The 16,952-nt window shown below is 39.8% G+C and overlaps 1 protein-coding gene across 3 annotated transcripts in view; it reads left to right on the forward strand.

Moving 5' to 3' along the window:
- Positions 1–16,312, forward strand: part of LOC124063185 (synaptotagmin-2-like) — a 51,458-nt gene extending 35,146 nt beyond the window's left edge. For 2 of the 3 annotated variants that reach the window (XM_046396575.1, XM_046396576.1), the window contains 8 exons: positions 4,307–4,522; positions 4,871–5,031; positions 8,915–9,052; positions 9,276–9,443; positions 9,918–10,085; positions 11,118–11,235; positions 11,601–11,734; positions 13,098–16,312. In XM_046396575.1, the coding sequence (XP_046252531.1) occupies positions 4,327–4,522; positions 4,871–5,031; positions 8,915–9,052; positions 9,276–9,443; positions 9,918–10,085; positions 11,118–11,235; positions 11,601–11,734; positions 13,098–13,313 (1,299 nt within the window). In that variant the 5' untranslated portion in view covers positions 4,307–4,326 and the 3' untranslated portion in view covers positions 13,314–16,312. The remainder of the gene's footprint in view (positions 1–4,306; positions 4,523–4,870; positions 5,032–8,914; positions 9,053–9,275; positions 9,444–9,917; positions 10,086–11,117; positions 11,236–11,600; positions 11,735–13,097) is intronic. The other variant, XM_046396577.1, reaches the window with a different exon arrangement.
- Positions 16,313–16,952: the final 640 nt, after the last annotated feature.

Below are 16,952 nucleotides of genomic sequence, written 5' to 3' on the forward strand. Positions count from 1 at the left end.
ACAATGATTTTTACAAATATCAAAGGCATCTTCTCTCACCTTCATGTGTCTCTGCTGGTAGAGTTTAAAAGACACATTTAACCTTTATGCGCCGCTGTTAATTTTTCAGACAAATTGGCACGTGAGTATGTTGGATTGCTACACCCTGCTTGTTTGTGCACCGAAGATAAAAGTGTTTGATCGGCATCCAGCTCGGAGCAGTGTGTTTAGTGATAAGGGCCCGATCATGCCCATAGCTGCACTGCTTTGGGCCGTGGAGTCGAGCCATTTTGTTTTAGCTTATTCTGATGACTCAAATGCAATAATGAAATGAGACGCACATTGGGAGATGCAGCTAAAAACTCCCACACATCTCAGTAATTGAGTAATATATGAAATTTATATTAGACAACAGGTATATTTAATTTTTAGCATTAAATAACCCTGTTAGATTTTAAACTTTTTCACCCAAAGAGGGCTTTCAGATTATGGATGCTCTTGTTCCAGGTTCACACTGCTCCATACATCTGGTCCACTGGAGTCGATGAAGGCTATCTCAGTGATGGTAACAAGCAAAGGGGAAAGCAGTGCTCTGTTACTTCCTTTCCAAGATTTAATCTGTTGGTTGGTTGGTTGGTTGAACCACATACCTTACATTCAGAGTCCCAGTCACTCTTTAGGCCCAAAGTAATTCAAAACAAGCTTTATACAAGTGGGAAAACGTCTTCATCTATCCATCATATATATCTATATATCTGAGTATCCATAATTCATCTCCCCCTGATTTTTTGCCGTTCAACAAGCGTGGCTCTGAGGATGACTGAAGTAATTCAAGTATTTACTTATCTCCAGCACGTGAAACGTCTCACTTATCCGGTGAATTATCTCAACATCTGCGTGATGGATTGGCCCAAAATTTTGAACAGATTTTCATGTCTTCCATACAGTGAATTAAACAACTTTCATCATTTTGTGATCCCTTAACCCATTCATACATCCATCCACTTTCTGTACTGCTTATCCGTCAGGGTCGCGGGGGAACTGGAGCCTATCCCAGCTAACTACTGGTGAGAGGTGGGGTACACCCTGGACTGGTCGCCAGCCAATCGCCAGTCAATCAAAACTATAACAAACAGGTTAAAAATTACATTTAAAATTTAGGTGATGAACACAGTAAACCTTATACATACTGAACAGTAGCGTGTTAGTATGCTGATGATAGCGTTTAGCTGGAAGCACTGCTGTGTGTAAGTGCAGCTTCACAGAGCTGCTAGAAAAGCTGTAGACACTTAGTCTTGTTCCTGTTATATGTAAATTATTAAGCATCTTTACCTCTGTTTGTGTAGAGATCTGAAGATTGAGCTATTGTGACCCACTTGTCTAAGTCTGATGTATTATAGCGCCTGTGAATTTTGACTTCCTCAGTTAGCAGGTAATTCCTCATAAATGTTAATCTATTTTAAAGGTAAAGAAGGTATAAGACTTCCTTTTTCAAAATAAAGAAGTTTATATAGTAAATTTGTCTGGAGTGAGTACTAAAAGCTTGCTGTGAAGCAGGACTAATGGCTGTCATAAAACAATAGTGTAAGTCTGTGTCCTCTCTGTCCGTCCTCACTGCTGCCCTCAGAGCAGAGGAGATAAAATGCTTGAGTGCATATCCATGAATGTTAAGTTAATTGGTCTGGCTTGGTCTGACATGAGGGACAAACAGGATAAAATGCACATAAACCTCCAATGAAAGTTGATGCTTTCAACATTGTCACAATATCAGCAGTAATGTATAATACAGAGCGGAGACAGTGAGGCCTGAGATTGTTGTTTTATTGAGCAACACACTCATTTTCAAATGTGTAATGGGTTAAAGTGACTCTGAGTCATTTTCTCAATTTTCGCCATAAATGAGTTCTCATCGCAGTATATTATAACAAGATGCTGGCTGTTTGTGACATCAGCCTACGTAGCGGCAAGCACAAGTTATTTTAGAGACGTATATTTTAAAATATATAAACTGCTCCTGGCCCTTGAATAATATAAGCTTATCCATCCTACTGCCAGTCTCAATTTGAATAATTCATATGTGGCAATAAAGAGAGGCAGAATCTCTGGTATAAAACTTGAAGAATTGGCACTTGATAAATGGGAAATTCCTCTTTTGCCTATATCACCATGACTTTAATAAAACCCAGAGCAGAAGTCTCCTCTTGTTACGCTTGCCATCTTTCTCTGCTTTCAGAAGCGAGGTCTTGTCCGATCACTCATCAGTCTGTTGGCTGGCTGCTTTCAGCTGCACTTGTCACACTGTGATTTCTGGAACTGATAAGAGCTCTCATTGAACATCTGGTTGGTCTGTGGAAGCACCCCTGGTGAATGACTTGTACTTGTTCATTTTGTTTCTTTCCACTGTTATACATTTTTCCTGGTCAGGCACTATTGGCTTGAGTACAGGGCAGAGTGCAGAACAAAACAAAGGTGTGATAAACTGAGGATTGATAGCTATTTCACATGAATATTTTGAGCAAATAAACACTGTGAAATATGTCGCAGACACCATAAAATGGCAGACTGTGGTGTAGACTGTCATAATCAATCATTTTACAAACGAAAGTCTTACGCAGCTGGAGGGATCAGACCTCGACTGAGTCATTAAAAAGAGCCTCGTGACATGTTTGCTGAACTTTCTCACTGTTTTTTTTTTATATACTTCCTTCATTTTTAAAGAGTTGAACAAGTATTTGAAACTCAATAATACTGTGGACAATATGTCACCTGCAGTAGTATTTTTTTCATCCTTTGCTTTATTATACTGATAATCATTAGTGTGTTGTGATTTAATAATTAAACTTCCGTCATACTGCTAAATGAAGAAAATAGGACCTCTTGAACGTTGAGAACATTGAGAGTTTTGCACAGAACATCAAATGAATTTGTGCTTTGAAGCTCTACCTTTCTCCATTTTATATTAGAGTTGCTTCTGTCGACATTTTGCTGTACAGTATGTGGGCTTAAGGTTGCTGTGTACTGCTTTCAGCCATGTTTGTTTTGTCTTTTGACGTGGATACAGAGAGGCTTTTTGCTAAGAAAACATTGATTTCACTTCTCGTTAACATTTGATCTGGATTCATTAAACAATACGCTGTTCTGGTCGCAGCTTACTGTAATTATTCAGTTACTGTAACAAGGACTGAGTGAGGCATCTGTGGGGTGTGTTTACACCATCAAGAAAACATCTGAACTTGAAACGTAAATGATTTGAATTAAGTGGAACAGAGAGCCAAATTTTCTTTCATACCACGTACTATAAACTGCAGAACAAACTGAAGTTGGAGACATTCCTTCCTCTGAAGGACTCGAGTTCGGCTTGTTTAAATGATTCATGAACATGTTGATTATGTGATGACACACGTGAGTGAATTGTCTTTTTTTTGTGATAATGTTTATATGTCATTTGCTCTCACTTCTGTCTCCTGTCTTCTGTCCTCTGACCGAGGCTTCCCAAATACAGTAGCCTCAACAAACCGACACAATGGCAGAAAAGAAAAGTGCTGTATTTCATTTTTCATAAACTTTCATGAGACTCCAGACGCATCAGTGGCAAATCTACCAAAACTAGTCTCACTTGCTTGGCTGACAGTTGTAGGTGTAGAAGAAACATACCTTTTGAATATACATTATCCAATACCATCAGCAGGTGCTGGAAATATACTTAATCATTTGCTTCCCATCCAACATGCCTTGTATGTTGTTTCAGTCACGTTACATTACTTTTATTTGGCATCTTCATCCAAAGTGACTTCCTTTACATGCAGACAGAGCCCAGGGATCAAACCTAAACCAAATTTAAAACAGCTGACTCTCACCTGATCTACAGCCACCTTTGAGGTATTTGAGTATTTTCTGAAGGCCGAGAGATAAGTGGCTCTGGTTGGTGTTTAGGTTAGATGCTCTATTGTCTTTATAAATGATTGTAAAGCTTCAAACCTTAGCCATCAGTTTGGGAAGTTAAACAAATTGTGACTGTAAATATTTCTCTGTTTTGTTTAATGTGTTATTGTCAACTTGAGAAGTTGTCTTTCTTATCGCCTTTATCACCTTTTGTCTCCAAAATACATATTTGTGCAGCAGGCTTGGGTCCTGTGTGTGATTTTTCTTTTTCAAACCTCTCCAAAAAAACATGAAAAATTGCCTAACTGTCCCAACCCTTTACCGAACCACTCTCAGTGTCTGCATATGAACCTCTGCATAGCGTGTGTTCCACTGGTGGAAAACAAGGCACTGATTGTCGGATAATCACTGCTCTTAATGACTGTGTTTTCATGCTGTGTTGCAGGGACCGTGTGTGCAGCCTAAATGCCGAAGTGGAACTTGTTCAGGCATCAGACAACGCCCATGGTCGCTGCTAAGCCAACGGGGGCCAGTGAATTGACCGTGACTCCAGCCCCTGTCGCATTGGTCTCAGCTGACAACTCCACCGAACCGGTCAACAAGAACGATGCCTTCGACGAGATTAAAAACAAGTTCCTGAATGAAATCGACAAGATCCCATGTGAGTGCCGCACAAAAACCCAGACCTGTTTCGCTCAACCAACTTGTATTAATGCAACTCTAAGCAACGATTTTTGGAATTACATTTTCTCTTTTGCTGCAGGCCTTGGCGGCCTCATAATGTCTTTGTTCAGTATTGATTACTGGCTGAACATCCTAATGGCAGAGAAATCTAATTTTCACCCAATCTAATTGCTAACCTTGCACCTCACACTAAATATATTTGACCTAAGACATGACATAGAGTAGCCAGAATGATTAGTTAGTCAAATGTCAAAGCATTTGCTTCTTTCCTTTCCCTCTGGGTGTGGTTGTGCCTTCTGTACATTGGTCTGTATGTTCTTTTCAGTGCCGTCGTGGGCCATCATTGCCATTGCCGTGGTCGCTGCTTTACTCATTCTAACATGCTGCTTCTGCATCATCAAGAAATGCTGTTGCAAGAAGAAGAAGAATAAGAAGGGCAAGAAGGGGAAGGGCGACATGGGAATGAAGAACCTGAAAGGGGGAGAGGTATGTTCCAACGCGGGAGGTCACATGACGGCCGAGGGAGTTTACACCGACAGTGTACACATAGAAAGGCGAACCGCGTAGCCTGTTTATGAGCCTATTATGTAACAGCATACAGTATAACTTTGTACTGGAAGAGAGAGGAAACACGCATGTAGCGATGTTCACTCAGCTAATTACAGTAATTACAGTTCTCCTGTTAAACATTTTTCCGGTTTAAAATGTACTAGATTATATGTCAGAGGTGCAGACTGCTTAACTTTTTGATGGCTTTCTAACCCAGTCAGTGTGTATTCTCTGCAGGTGTTAATTACATTCTTTATCCACCATGATTACATTTTGTTTTTCTTTCCTTTTTTTTTAATGTATTTGTCATGAATGTTATCGTTGCTCTTTTCTCTCACTTGTGCTTTTGGGATGTGAATGGAAAATGACAGGACTCTTATCTATTCAGCCTAACCATTGTTTTCCCCCAGTCATTAAAGAGTAATTATGAAAATTAGCAGTTAGCACAATGCTGTTGTCTTTGGACCTATAATTACTATTTTTTACACAAGCATGATTGACGATTTGACCAAGTAGAATAAGAACACATCTAAAAGTGGAGTTATTTTAAAACTCAATGACCCTGTTGCAGAAGATATGATTGTGCTAATGAGGAGTTTTCTCTATCTGTCATTTTCCTCACTTCCTACGACGTAGCTGACTGCATTTGCTGTGATTACATTTATTTGGTGTCTGCTGTGAGTTCAATCTTTGCCTCTGTCTCTGCTCTCCTCCTTCCTGCTTTGTGTCTTATGTGTGCTCCGTGTATCTTGACTGTGGTGGACTTCTCTGCCTACGGTAGGTCTGACAGCACGCGGCGCCCCTCTCTGGCCGCTCTGTGTAAGCGCAGACCAGGGCAAGGGGGGTGGGGGCTGTGGTGGTGGGGGTGGGCTGGGCTTGGAGGGGTTGGATTGCAGTGATCATGACAATGAGTGCTATGGCTTCCTTAGTTCTTTTGCAAGCTTAGGTGCTGCGGGTGCTTGAGGAATCTATGGGAGCGATTAAGCTGCTTCGCAAAATCCACTGAACTGATATGCCGCACCAACTGCTATGTCTTGAATATCCGGTAGATTGCAATTTCTGGGCAAAAAGAACAGAACAAAGACATCTTTAAGTGTCTATGGTTTGAAATGAACATGAAACTCATCCTATGGTTGAGCCTTTGAATGACGAGTGCACTCAGCAACTCACTAGAGATCACTAACATGCATGTGCAAGGGGTAAGCTGGATATTTGTCAAATAATCACTGAATCTTGACCTGAGAGCTTTGAGCATGATTCTACCATAACGTCCCTCAACTGTGCAACACAACCAAAAAACAACATCTTATATTTTCTTTCCAGAGAAACATTCAGTTTGGTCTGAAATTCGCCCGCTGCGTCCCACATGTGCAGACACGCTCAGAGTTCAATGACCAATAAAGCTGTCTGTATCGCTTGACAAAGACCAGCATATGCCCTTGCAGTAGGTACCATTGAATGGCCACAACTTGACTTGAGAGTAACTTTCCTGGATGACCCATGCTGCTGACATACTAGGTGACAGTGCGTCCTCTCTCCTGAAGCACTTGGGTCTCACTGAGGAGAGATGGTGGGCCAGAATGTTTGCCCATGTTTGCGGTCAGCTGCTGAGGCTTGATTTCAGTCGATCCAAAGTTAAAGCCACAATCCAGTGACTGTTTTAACACTTATTTCTCCGAGAAAAACCTTAATACTGACCTTGCAATTCACCCCATTCAGTTGACCAATGGGCATGCATTCAGACACACCATGTCTTTATCATTGAACCCCCACTGGAAGTTTGAGAACAACTGGAAATTCTCAATATAGCATGATCCTTACATGGTTGTGTACATTTCACTCAGAACACTTCTTGTACATAAATTTTTGGACCTGACAAAAATTTGTCACAGATATCTAAAAAAATCAAAACATCAAAGCATAGCTTTTGTCTGTCCTCAGAAATGACAAGGTAATTCATTTACACTTGGATCCTGCATTGTGTGGCCTGGCATGCTTGAATGAGAAGCATTTAGTGCAATATAGATAGAGAATGCCACATATAAGGATGTTGTGTGAGAATGTGTGTGTGTGTGTGAGAAAGATTTCAGGCATGCATGAGAGCCTGCATGTAAGCAAATGTGTGTGTGCGTGTGTGTGTGTGTGTGTGTGTTCCCTGTTCCTCTTCCAGCTCATCAGTGAGTAGCTGGACCCTGCAGTCTTTTGAAGACATCAGTGTTTTTTCAAGAAGACAGCCATAGGAAAGTAGACCATATTGAGACATTATCCAGTTTCATATGGCATCCAAAGTAAAAATTTACTGTAATATTCACATCGGAGCACGTTGCTCTCACTTGGTTAATCATGACCACCTCTGAAAAGATGAAAGATTCACAGAGTGTGATGTAACGGCAAGACGGACAAGAACTGAGGACATGACATATCATCATCCTCAAGCTCCAATAAGCAGTCAGCTGTCAGTAAACTGATCATTTTTTATGCTACCATATGATCAAAAGTCACAGTAATTCACATTAGAGTATTGGTTAGAAATTGTGAAATATATCAGTAAGAAGGTGAGCTACAATGATCAGACCAGAGTAATAATAGCATCAACAACACCAGGGTCAAACATATTAATGAGACCCTAGGATGTAAGATAAACTGCCAACAGTAATAATGTCTGGCTTGAAATAAATCTGTTTGTCAAACAGCTTACATTATCATTTGGAGGATATCCACCTGAGGTTTTACAGCTTTTCGAGAAAAGTGTGAGGATTCACTGCGTCAGTGTTTTGATTAAATCCCATCTATAACTCATAGCTCTGTCCTTCACTGGCTCTGAGTGAGGACACTCTGCTTCTGCTGAAAGCTTGTATTATGAAATACTGTACACAGGGTGGACAAAATAACAAGAACGCCTGTGCAGTAGCGCAGTGTGGTGCAGCAGCCCTGCAAGTTTGAATTGTTCGAGATTTGTGTCAGAAAGAGTGAACTTTTTATTGTTTTGAAGAAGATATCTCATAATATCCTCCAGCCTGTTTACATGCGAGTTTTTGGCACATCTTTGCTGATGTAGCTTTTCTCTGTGTGGGATCTGCCGTCACGATTTTTTAGACTTTTTTAACAACTTAATATGACTCACTTGGGGTGAGTCATATTTGGGATTTGTGTAGTTGCCTATGTAACCTCCTTGCAGACCCTTCAAAGTTAAAAACCTGTTTCATGTCATGTTCTCATTATTTTGTCTACCGCCTGTAATAGTGAAAGAATCATACTGATTTGAAAAAAGGAAAATAGCAGTTACAAAGCTTTGACAAGCACCATTTTCATAAATGAAAGGTTTCCAAAGGTTTCTGCAGGGCTGCTGTATTTTCTTGCAGGATATTGCAAGATGTTCCTGTTTCTCTGTCCACCCCCTGTATATTGACTGTTTTTATGCTCTTGTTTCCATGTTTTTCTCATCATATCTCTCTCCACTCTTTGCACATTAGCATAGAGTTCTGTTGAAATGGCATTTCCACAACTTGCTGTAGTCGAGGAGAAATTACCTACCTCTGATCGTAGCACATTTGAGCATACCTGTAATAAAAAAGAAAGAAAACAGCAAATGGTGTCACCCAAGAAATAGTGAAATCAAGTCAGGTTGCAACCGTGGTCATCGATGAACAGATTGCACTAGTAACACCAGGGTGAGCGGGGGTAAGTGGCAGGTAGGTTCTGTGACTAACCTGACTGCTGATGGACGAGGTCTTGTGCTCAGCAGAGGCGCCACCTCAGATCTATCATCTTACTCCTTCTTCTGCCGCCTCCCCCGCTTCCCTTTCCTCTGTCTTTGCAGAAACAACAGGATGATGATGATGAGGAAGATGATGTTGAACCTGGACTGACTGGAGACGAGAAAGAGGAGGAAGTGAAGGAAAAGGAGAAGCTTGGAAAGCTGCAGTACTCCATTGATTATGACTTCCAGGAGAACAAGGCAAGCATACAGTCTACTGGAGTAGTTTATTTAACATTTTCTTGTCAAAATGAAGAGCATTTCAGTATTTATATAAGCATCATAGACCAATGTTTCCTTTGTGTGACATTTTCTTGAACCGGTTTTGGCTGATTGTCAAAAAGTAAAACAGAATCAAGGACGTAGAGAAGGAGTGATGCTTCCTGACTGTTAATCACATACTTCCTCCATTCTACCTCTCCAGCTGACTGTGGGAATCCTGCAAGCAGCTGATCTCCTCTCCATGGACAGCGGTGGCACCTCTGACCCCTACGTCAAGGTCTTTGTCCTCCCTGACAAAAAGAAGAAGTTTGACACAAAGGTTCACAAGAAAACGCTCAATCCTGTCTTCAATGAGACCTTTATTTTCAAGGTTAGCCCTTTACTTATTATTTATTAGTAGTACGTGAAGCTGTTTGAGAGCTAGACAGGTCCTGTTAAAGGTGAAAGGCTCCTCTTGTCTTTCTCTGCTCCCATGAACACTTAGCAGCTGCTTAGGTCTGATTTCTTTTTCACAAGCACTTCTGACCAGCAGTGATAAAAAGCAGGAGACATACTGAAGGTGTCTGACAAGGAGAATGTGGTAGAGAATCAAATTAAAGGAGAGGGCCACCTCTGATGTACCTTGCCTGCTGACACAGCTCTGTAAAAACAATCCAAACCGCTTTTCTCTGACAAAGTCAGCCTACTTCTGCTGAAACTGCATGTTATTAAGTGAGGCAATTTTGAGCTTAAGGCAAAAGTCACAACCCGCATTGCCGTACGTGTGTGATCCAACTTCCATTTACCCCGCAAAACCCTCAAAATGACACGGACAAGTAAACCAGGATCCTTTTCTGTCTTATAGATTCCATTCCAAGAGATGGGAGGGAAGACTCTCGTAATGTCAGTCTATGACTTTGACCGCTTCTCCAAACATGACGTTATTGGAGAGATTAAAATACCCATGAACACCCTTGACCTGGCGAAGCCAATTGAGGAATGGAGAGACCTGGACAGTGCAGACCAAGAAGAGGTAAGAGTCCTGCATCAGAGTGTCGTATTACTTATGGAGGAAATTGAGGAAAATTAGGAGAAAAATCTTTGAAAGCCACATGTGCACTACCTGCTCTGCAGACAGACACAGTTAACAACTGACTGCCCCCAAGCAGCCAAACAAATCCATTACTGCACGTTTAAATATGGTTATTAAGAGAACTGTGACCAATAAATGTGGTGAGCACATCACTTTACGGCTGAAAAATAAACATGTCATTGCTCCCTGGTGAACAAGCTGTATCACTGTTGCACTTAATTACATCTTTGATACTTTTGTTCCACAATTTGTTGTTGATATTCAGACATGTATACTTACAATGTTTTATCTGCATAAAATAATACTAATATTACCAGTAAAGGCAATTTATCAGTCAGGCTCATTATGTTACAATAGTTATAGAAGTCTTTTAATTCTCTTTTGCACACTGGAAAACACAATGCGAGCTGTAAAACAGATTTTAAACTCAAAAACATTCAACCAAACCTTTTTTTCCATATAGAGCAGCCTACACAGCTGATGACACAATACAGTAATAAGCATGAGCGCAAGGCGGCAACTTTGTCTGTTTACCAATGAGATTTAGAGAGCTGAGGGACACACATTTCGTTTTTCTAACCAACTTTGCTGCTTCCTCTGTCACCATGCAGCCTGTAATGCACTGTTTTCATCATCACGCTGCACCACGGTATGACAAACAGGTTTTAATCAGTGAAAGCTCCCCAGAGCCATCTTTAGAAGAAACACTCACTCTACAGTTGTTTGCAGTCTCAGATATTTTATTAGCTTTGAAAAGATCAACTAGATGTACTTGAGTATACCAATAATTCCTGCTGCTAAGATAAAAATAAATGGCAACAGGAATTATTTTTATTGACACTGTAAATGCTTAAAATGTAATTCAGATTGAACAGTTTAGATATTTATGTACTATTCTCCATTTCAGAGAACTGACCCAAGCTCTGTTTCAGACCTCCTTTAACTTCGGTTCTCCGGTTCTTTTCCTTTCAGCCAGAGAAGCTGGGTGACATTTGCATCTCTTTACGTTACGTCCCCACTGCTGGCAAACTTACCATCTGTATCCTGGAGGCCAAGAACCTGAAGAAAATGGACGTGGGTGGACTGTCAGGTATAAACCCAGAGCTGAGCATCATATGTTGTGTTTAATTATCACATTATCACACTGGACATCATTCAGTTTTCACAATTTAAAAAAAAAAAAAAACCTGTCAGTTTGGTCAGCTTAAAGTGAAATTTGGATGCTTGTAATGGGACTGCAGTGTGTGACGGAGCATGTGTGAGCACAGCCATTAGGTCGGTCCTGCTCTGCTCACGTGCTGAGGCTGCAGCACTTACCATGCACCAGCTCTCACTCCCCCTGGCTTCAGCATTGGCCCCATCTGTTGGTTCATTACAGCACTGCAACCCAAACATGCGCGTGGATGGCATTTTTTCACATCAGATTTATCAAGATTTTCCTCTTTCCATTTTCAGACCCCTATGTGAAAATAAACCTGCTGCAGAACGGAAAGAGGCTGAAGAAGAAGAAGACGACAGTGAAGAAGAACACTTTGAATCCGTACTACAATGAGTCCTTCAGCTTTGAGATTCCTCTTGAGCAAATGCAGGTAAGAACATGAACTCCTTCAAGATCCATTGGGTTAAAGATGCAGTGATATTGTATCCTAAAGAAGTCAAAGTGATATGCTGAAAGAATTACTAGTGTTAAAAAGTATTGTATCCAGTTTATCAATACTCATTATTCTCGTTGTAAAGGCGATTGTTTGCTTAGTTCAGTTTCAGGGTGCCCTTTTTCTTTGTTGCTGTCTTTTTGTCCAAGTTTTCATTCATTTTATGTGACAATGACTGATTACATTTGGAAGGTCTTCGTCAGGTAAAGCTGAGGACAGGGCCCATATCTACACGTATACAGTATATGTGAACAATTTGTGATGAGCTGTCACTTCATCCACGAATAAGATAATTGGTAACACTCGTGAGGACAATATGTCCTGTCCTCAACTTTTGAGAGTAAACACACAATTCCCATGTAAATGTCACATTATAACCACACTAAAAGCTATGTAACTTTTGAAACAAGACATTACACATTTTGTCTCTTGAAAATGAAAAGTCAAATTTGCATGCAATAAAATGCACTCTTCCTACAGTAAATATGTTGCTGCAGCCTCATGTGGTCTGGTATGACCATTAGCTTTCAGTTGCTAATGTTAACAAACTTGATCGCTTTCATTTTTGAGATAGTTTCTTCATGACTTCATAGTCATCATAATTTAGCTTTTAAAGGAACGATTCAGCCTTTTAGGGTCACGTCTTTCTGGTAAATATCAGGCTACTGAAAGCAGCCAGTTAGCTTAGCATGAAGTCTGTACTAAACCTTACTTTCACCACGAAGTTATCAGGCAACCAGTGGAGGCTCCAGGAAGTCACTGTTACTGGCCGAGAGATAATGACAGAATGTATGACTATTTTGGTAATTGGAACTCTGGGACAAAAGAAAATGTGTCAAATGGGGGTCTGTGGGTAAATTTCAATATACTAACAAGACACAGAATTCTGTTGGAGGATGTGCTAATTAATCAAACATACAATAAACATACTTAATAAAGTGCCCTTTATATAATAATAATAAGAAATACCAACAAATCTCTAAGTCTTTAATGTTTTTGAAAATAGAAACAAGCAGGACACTGAACATTTCTGAATTCCACATAGATGGTAGCAAGTCCCAGTTCCCACCACCCACACAGAAAACGCTGAGGGCGCTAACACCAGCCACGGCGATGGGACTACAGCACGCCCAAACACTGGGCATTATGCACCATCAAGTGTAAAACTTCTGTGTTAAAAACCTTTGTCAGCGAAAGCAGAATTTCTGATTTTGGAACGTGTTCAACAACTTCTAACCCAACATGTAATCATCGTGGCATTCTGAACCTTGCTGTAATGCTTTCTCTCTTGTTCTCCCAGAAAATCCAAGCTGTGATCACAGTGCTGGATTATGACAAGATTGGAAAGAACGATGCCATTGGGAAGATCTTGGTGGGAAGCAAGGCCACAGGGGCCGGACTGAAACACTGGTCCGACATGCTGGCCAACCCCCGTCGCCCCATCGCCCAGTGGCATCCACTGCAGCCAGAGGAGGAGGTGGATGCTGCCGTCGCAGCCATAACTGCTAAGAAGTAAACTGGCACCAAAACACATGGTCCCCACCTCCACCTGCCTACCTACCCATGCATTTCCCAGCATTTCCCCAGGTCCCACATATCAGTGTATATTCCAAAAGAACACCCTAACTGTACATCTGCTCCCTCCACCACACTCCTCTCCTGTCCTGCCCCACCCCCTTCAAAAAGACCCATCCATTCAACATGATGGTAAATATAGTTTAAAAAAAAAAGCATCATGTTATATGAATTCATGTCATTGAAAAAAAGAAGACAAGTCACAAGATGGACAGATACTCCGTTGATTTCCTTTAGATCTATTTTTGTATTGGGGTTGTGGTTCCATTAATAAGTATACAGAGTAGACTATGAGGAACAGTAAGAGTGCTATATGGAAATCTGATTATAATGGGGAGAAAACTTATACTCACTCATATTGTACTTCTCACCCTTTCCCTTTAGTGACACAGTTTGCTTAGAGTAGTGCTTAATAATAAAATGCTTTATACTGCCATACGATAGAGAAATAACACAAGCAGGTCCATTCCTTAGGTGTACTGTGCACCATGTTCCACACCTGCAAGTTATCATACTAGATGATTCTGTTAGTTTGAAGTACATTCCTAGAGTTGGGTAGCGAGTAGGGATAGGCACATATCCAGTTACCCGCAGACACACTGCCTTTTTGATTAGTTAACCTTCCTCCCATCGTCTCAGGAAAACTGAGAGGTAACTGAAACTCCATGCCTTTTTTTCTAAACGGGTTGTTATTATTCAAACACTCCACTCGATGAGAAAGAAACATTGGATTCAACAGCTTGTTTGTTTTTTTTCAGTGATGTAAGGCTCACGACTAGTTTCGCTTAGTCCATGAAATGGTGTGTCAGGGAACAGGGAGTGATGGATTTTCAGTGAAAAAAAAAGAAAGCGTGTTTATGTTTTTTGTGGCTGTGCAAAAAAGCTGCATCTGCCATCTGTACAACAAAAAGCAAGGATATATCGGAGCGGGTACAACAGAGACTGATTTCAACCATCAATGACATGATGCTTACAAGGTGTCGATTACTGCCTGCAGTCTACCACCTCCCCTCCCAACGCCTCTGATTCTGTATCTCACTTGTTCAGTGCTACTGCCATTAGTCATGGACTTGACACAAGGGTTTTACTTCAAAGGAATCCCTATAACCGTCTTACAGTCATAAAGGAGACAAGCCTTCAAAGTAACAAAATAAGCAATTTTCAACTTACCAGGGACGCCTTCCAGTTAGCGGTGTTGTTCTCTTCATTTCTGTCTTTGTGTATTTTCTTCCTCATTTTAGTTTTATTTATGCAGTTCTATTTTATTTCACTTTTGTTCCTCAAGCACTTTAAATCCAAATGTTATGTTTAAGTACCCTCACAAAACAGAGCTTTAATTATTTATGTTAGGAATAATTGCTGAGTTCATTATGTAAGCAGTTTTTTTTTGTTGTTTGTCAGCTTTTTGTGTATGTGTTTGAAAATTACATTTCTCACTTGATTGCAAGGATATGGTCTGGAAGAAGGCACTGATCCATGTGTATTTTATACACAGCTTACCAAACTGTTGAATTTAATTGCACTACTGGGTATTACTCTGTTCTGTGGTAATTTGACACTGTTCTTTGATCTGTGTGGGTATTTTTTTTCTCGATAAAATGTCGTGAGATTGAATTTTTCTGTGGCACATGTGGCATGCCAGACAGGTCCCCCTCACATAAATGGACTCTACTGACAAGAAAAGAGGCACGTTTCAATCTACTCTTGCTCCCTGGCTCCTTCACCAAATGAAACTGGTTCAGTATCTGTAAATTCATATTCTGTTGAAGATCAAATTTGAGGACAAATTTTGTCTTGAGACAAAATCCAAACTCGTCAGCCCTGAATAAATTGGCAAAAGCCTAGTTGTTAATTAAAATCCTCATATGCACCAGGTACTTGGGTCCCTGTAATTAAAAGAAGTTCAAGAAAATGCAAAGTCAGTGTAATTCAAATTTAAACAGTGCTAAAACTTTTTGGAAATTTAATGAATGTTGGCTCCTTATCTCTGTTTCTCTGTTAGAAATTATAGACCATGTTCAAATTTTTGTTTCTCATCTCATAGTCTTTTTTTTTTTTCTGAAGCAGCACTAAAGAAAAGGCAACATGGAAGCAATCAAGCAACCCATTGGTGTGTAGTTTTGCCTATATAAATAGTTCATACACGCTGATACTGCATGTTTATACAAAATACTGTACATAAGAGCATGTTTTAGAGACCAAGCAAAAATATCTCGTGTACGTAAATGGGTGTCATTTGTCATTTTAATAACACAATGAAGGGAAAAAAAAGATGCACTGTATATTTTCTAAATGAAACAAATGTGTATTTATTTTCCATGAGGGTCATTGGAGAGAATGTCATACAAATATTAGAGTACTATTACTAATAAGAACCTTTCCACGCCTGAACTTCTTAAGCAAGTGTGTCGTCCAGTACTGTGTGTGAGTTCATGTAGGATGAAAATGTAGCCGCATGCTTGCTATCTTCCTTGTGATCCAAGTTTTTGATTTGAAATCATTTTATCTGCCATACAGTTGGTTTCAGCACTTATCTGAAGGCCAATCTTTGTCTTGTTTCTGAATTTTAATGCTATTTCTTTTTTTTTTTATTTTATTTTGTAAAGAAAAAAATTTTCAACATTTGGGATGGGGATGGGGGGGGTCTCCAAATCTATACTATGAATATTTTCTAGCAACAGTTTGGAGACTTGTTATTCTGAAATAACTCGTTAGAATAATATTGTAAAACGTAGGTGAGATGTTGGAGTTGTTATTTGTGCCAGTGCTGACCCAGAACAAAGTCTGTTGGATCCTATCTTTGTATGAAATGCATTTCCAGGGGCCAAAAGATGAATAATCCCATTCCTCCGAACACAAATGACTTGGAATCCCTTCTTCTCTCTTTCTTTCCTTGGATGTTTTTATTTTCCACTTCTACTTAAATGACCTGAAATCCTTCACGGCTGTGTCTCTTTTACTGTATTTCTTATACAATATGTGTCTGTGTATACAAGATAAATGAATAAGATAAACCTAAAGCCATAAAACTCAAGCACTAACTCTTTTAGAGCTCAGCTGAGTAGCTAGAGTGTATTTATAAAGAAAAAAAATCTGACATGTCTTCATTTTCCTTGGCCAGTGTTTCTCTTTTACATTCCGTTCAGAGGTCTTTGTTCATCAAGAGGGCAAAATCCATTTTACTGTATATGTGAGCATTGAGAACAGTTGTGAGTTTAGTAGAGTGAGTGTGTCTTTTTCTACTTTCAGAGCTGTTGATGTCCTTCTTTCATAGAGGTAGCTGATTTTACAGTATTGTGATTAGTAAAGTATATGCCTTGTTTTGATAGTATGAATAATATATATATATATATATATATATAAAACAATGGGTTCTCAATATTACTGCTAAAATTATATATATATATACATATATATATATATACATATACATATATATATATATAGTGTGTTCTATAGAATGTGGTCTATTGTTGGGCTGAGTGCAATTTATGAACCAAACTGGATCACTCTTCAAGTTTCTCCTTTTCCTGTTTAGCAGCAGAATGTACTAGTGACAACAATCAATAACTGCTGGTGA

Source organism: Scatophagus argus, chromosome 8 (genome assembly GCF_020382885.2).
Source record: "Scatophagus argus isolate fScaArg1 chromosome 8, fScaArg1.pri, whole genome shotgun sequence".
NCBI lineage: Eukaryota > Metazoa > Chordata > Actinopteri > Scatophagidae > Scatophagus > Scatophagus argus.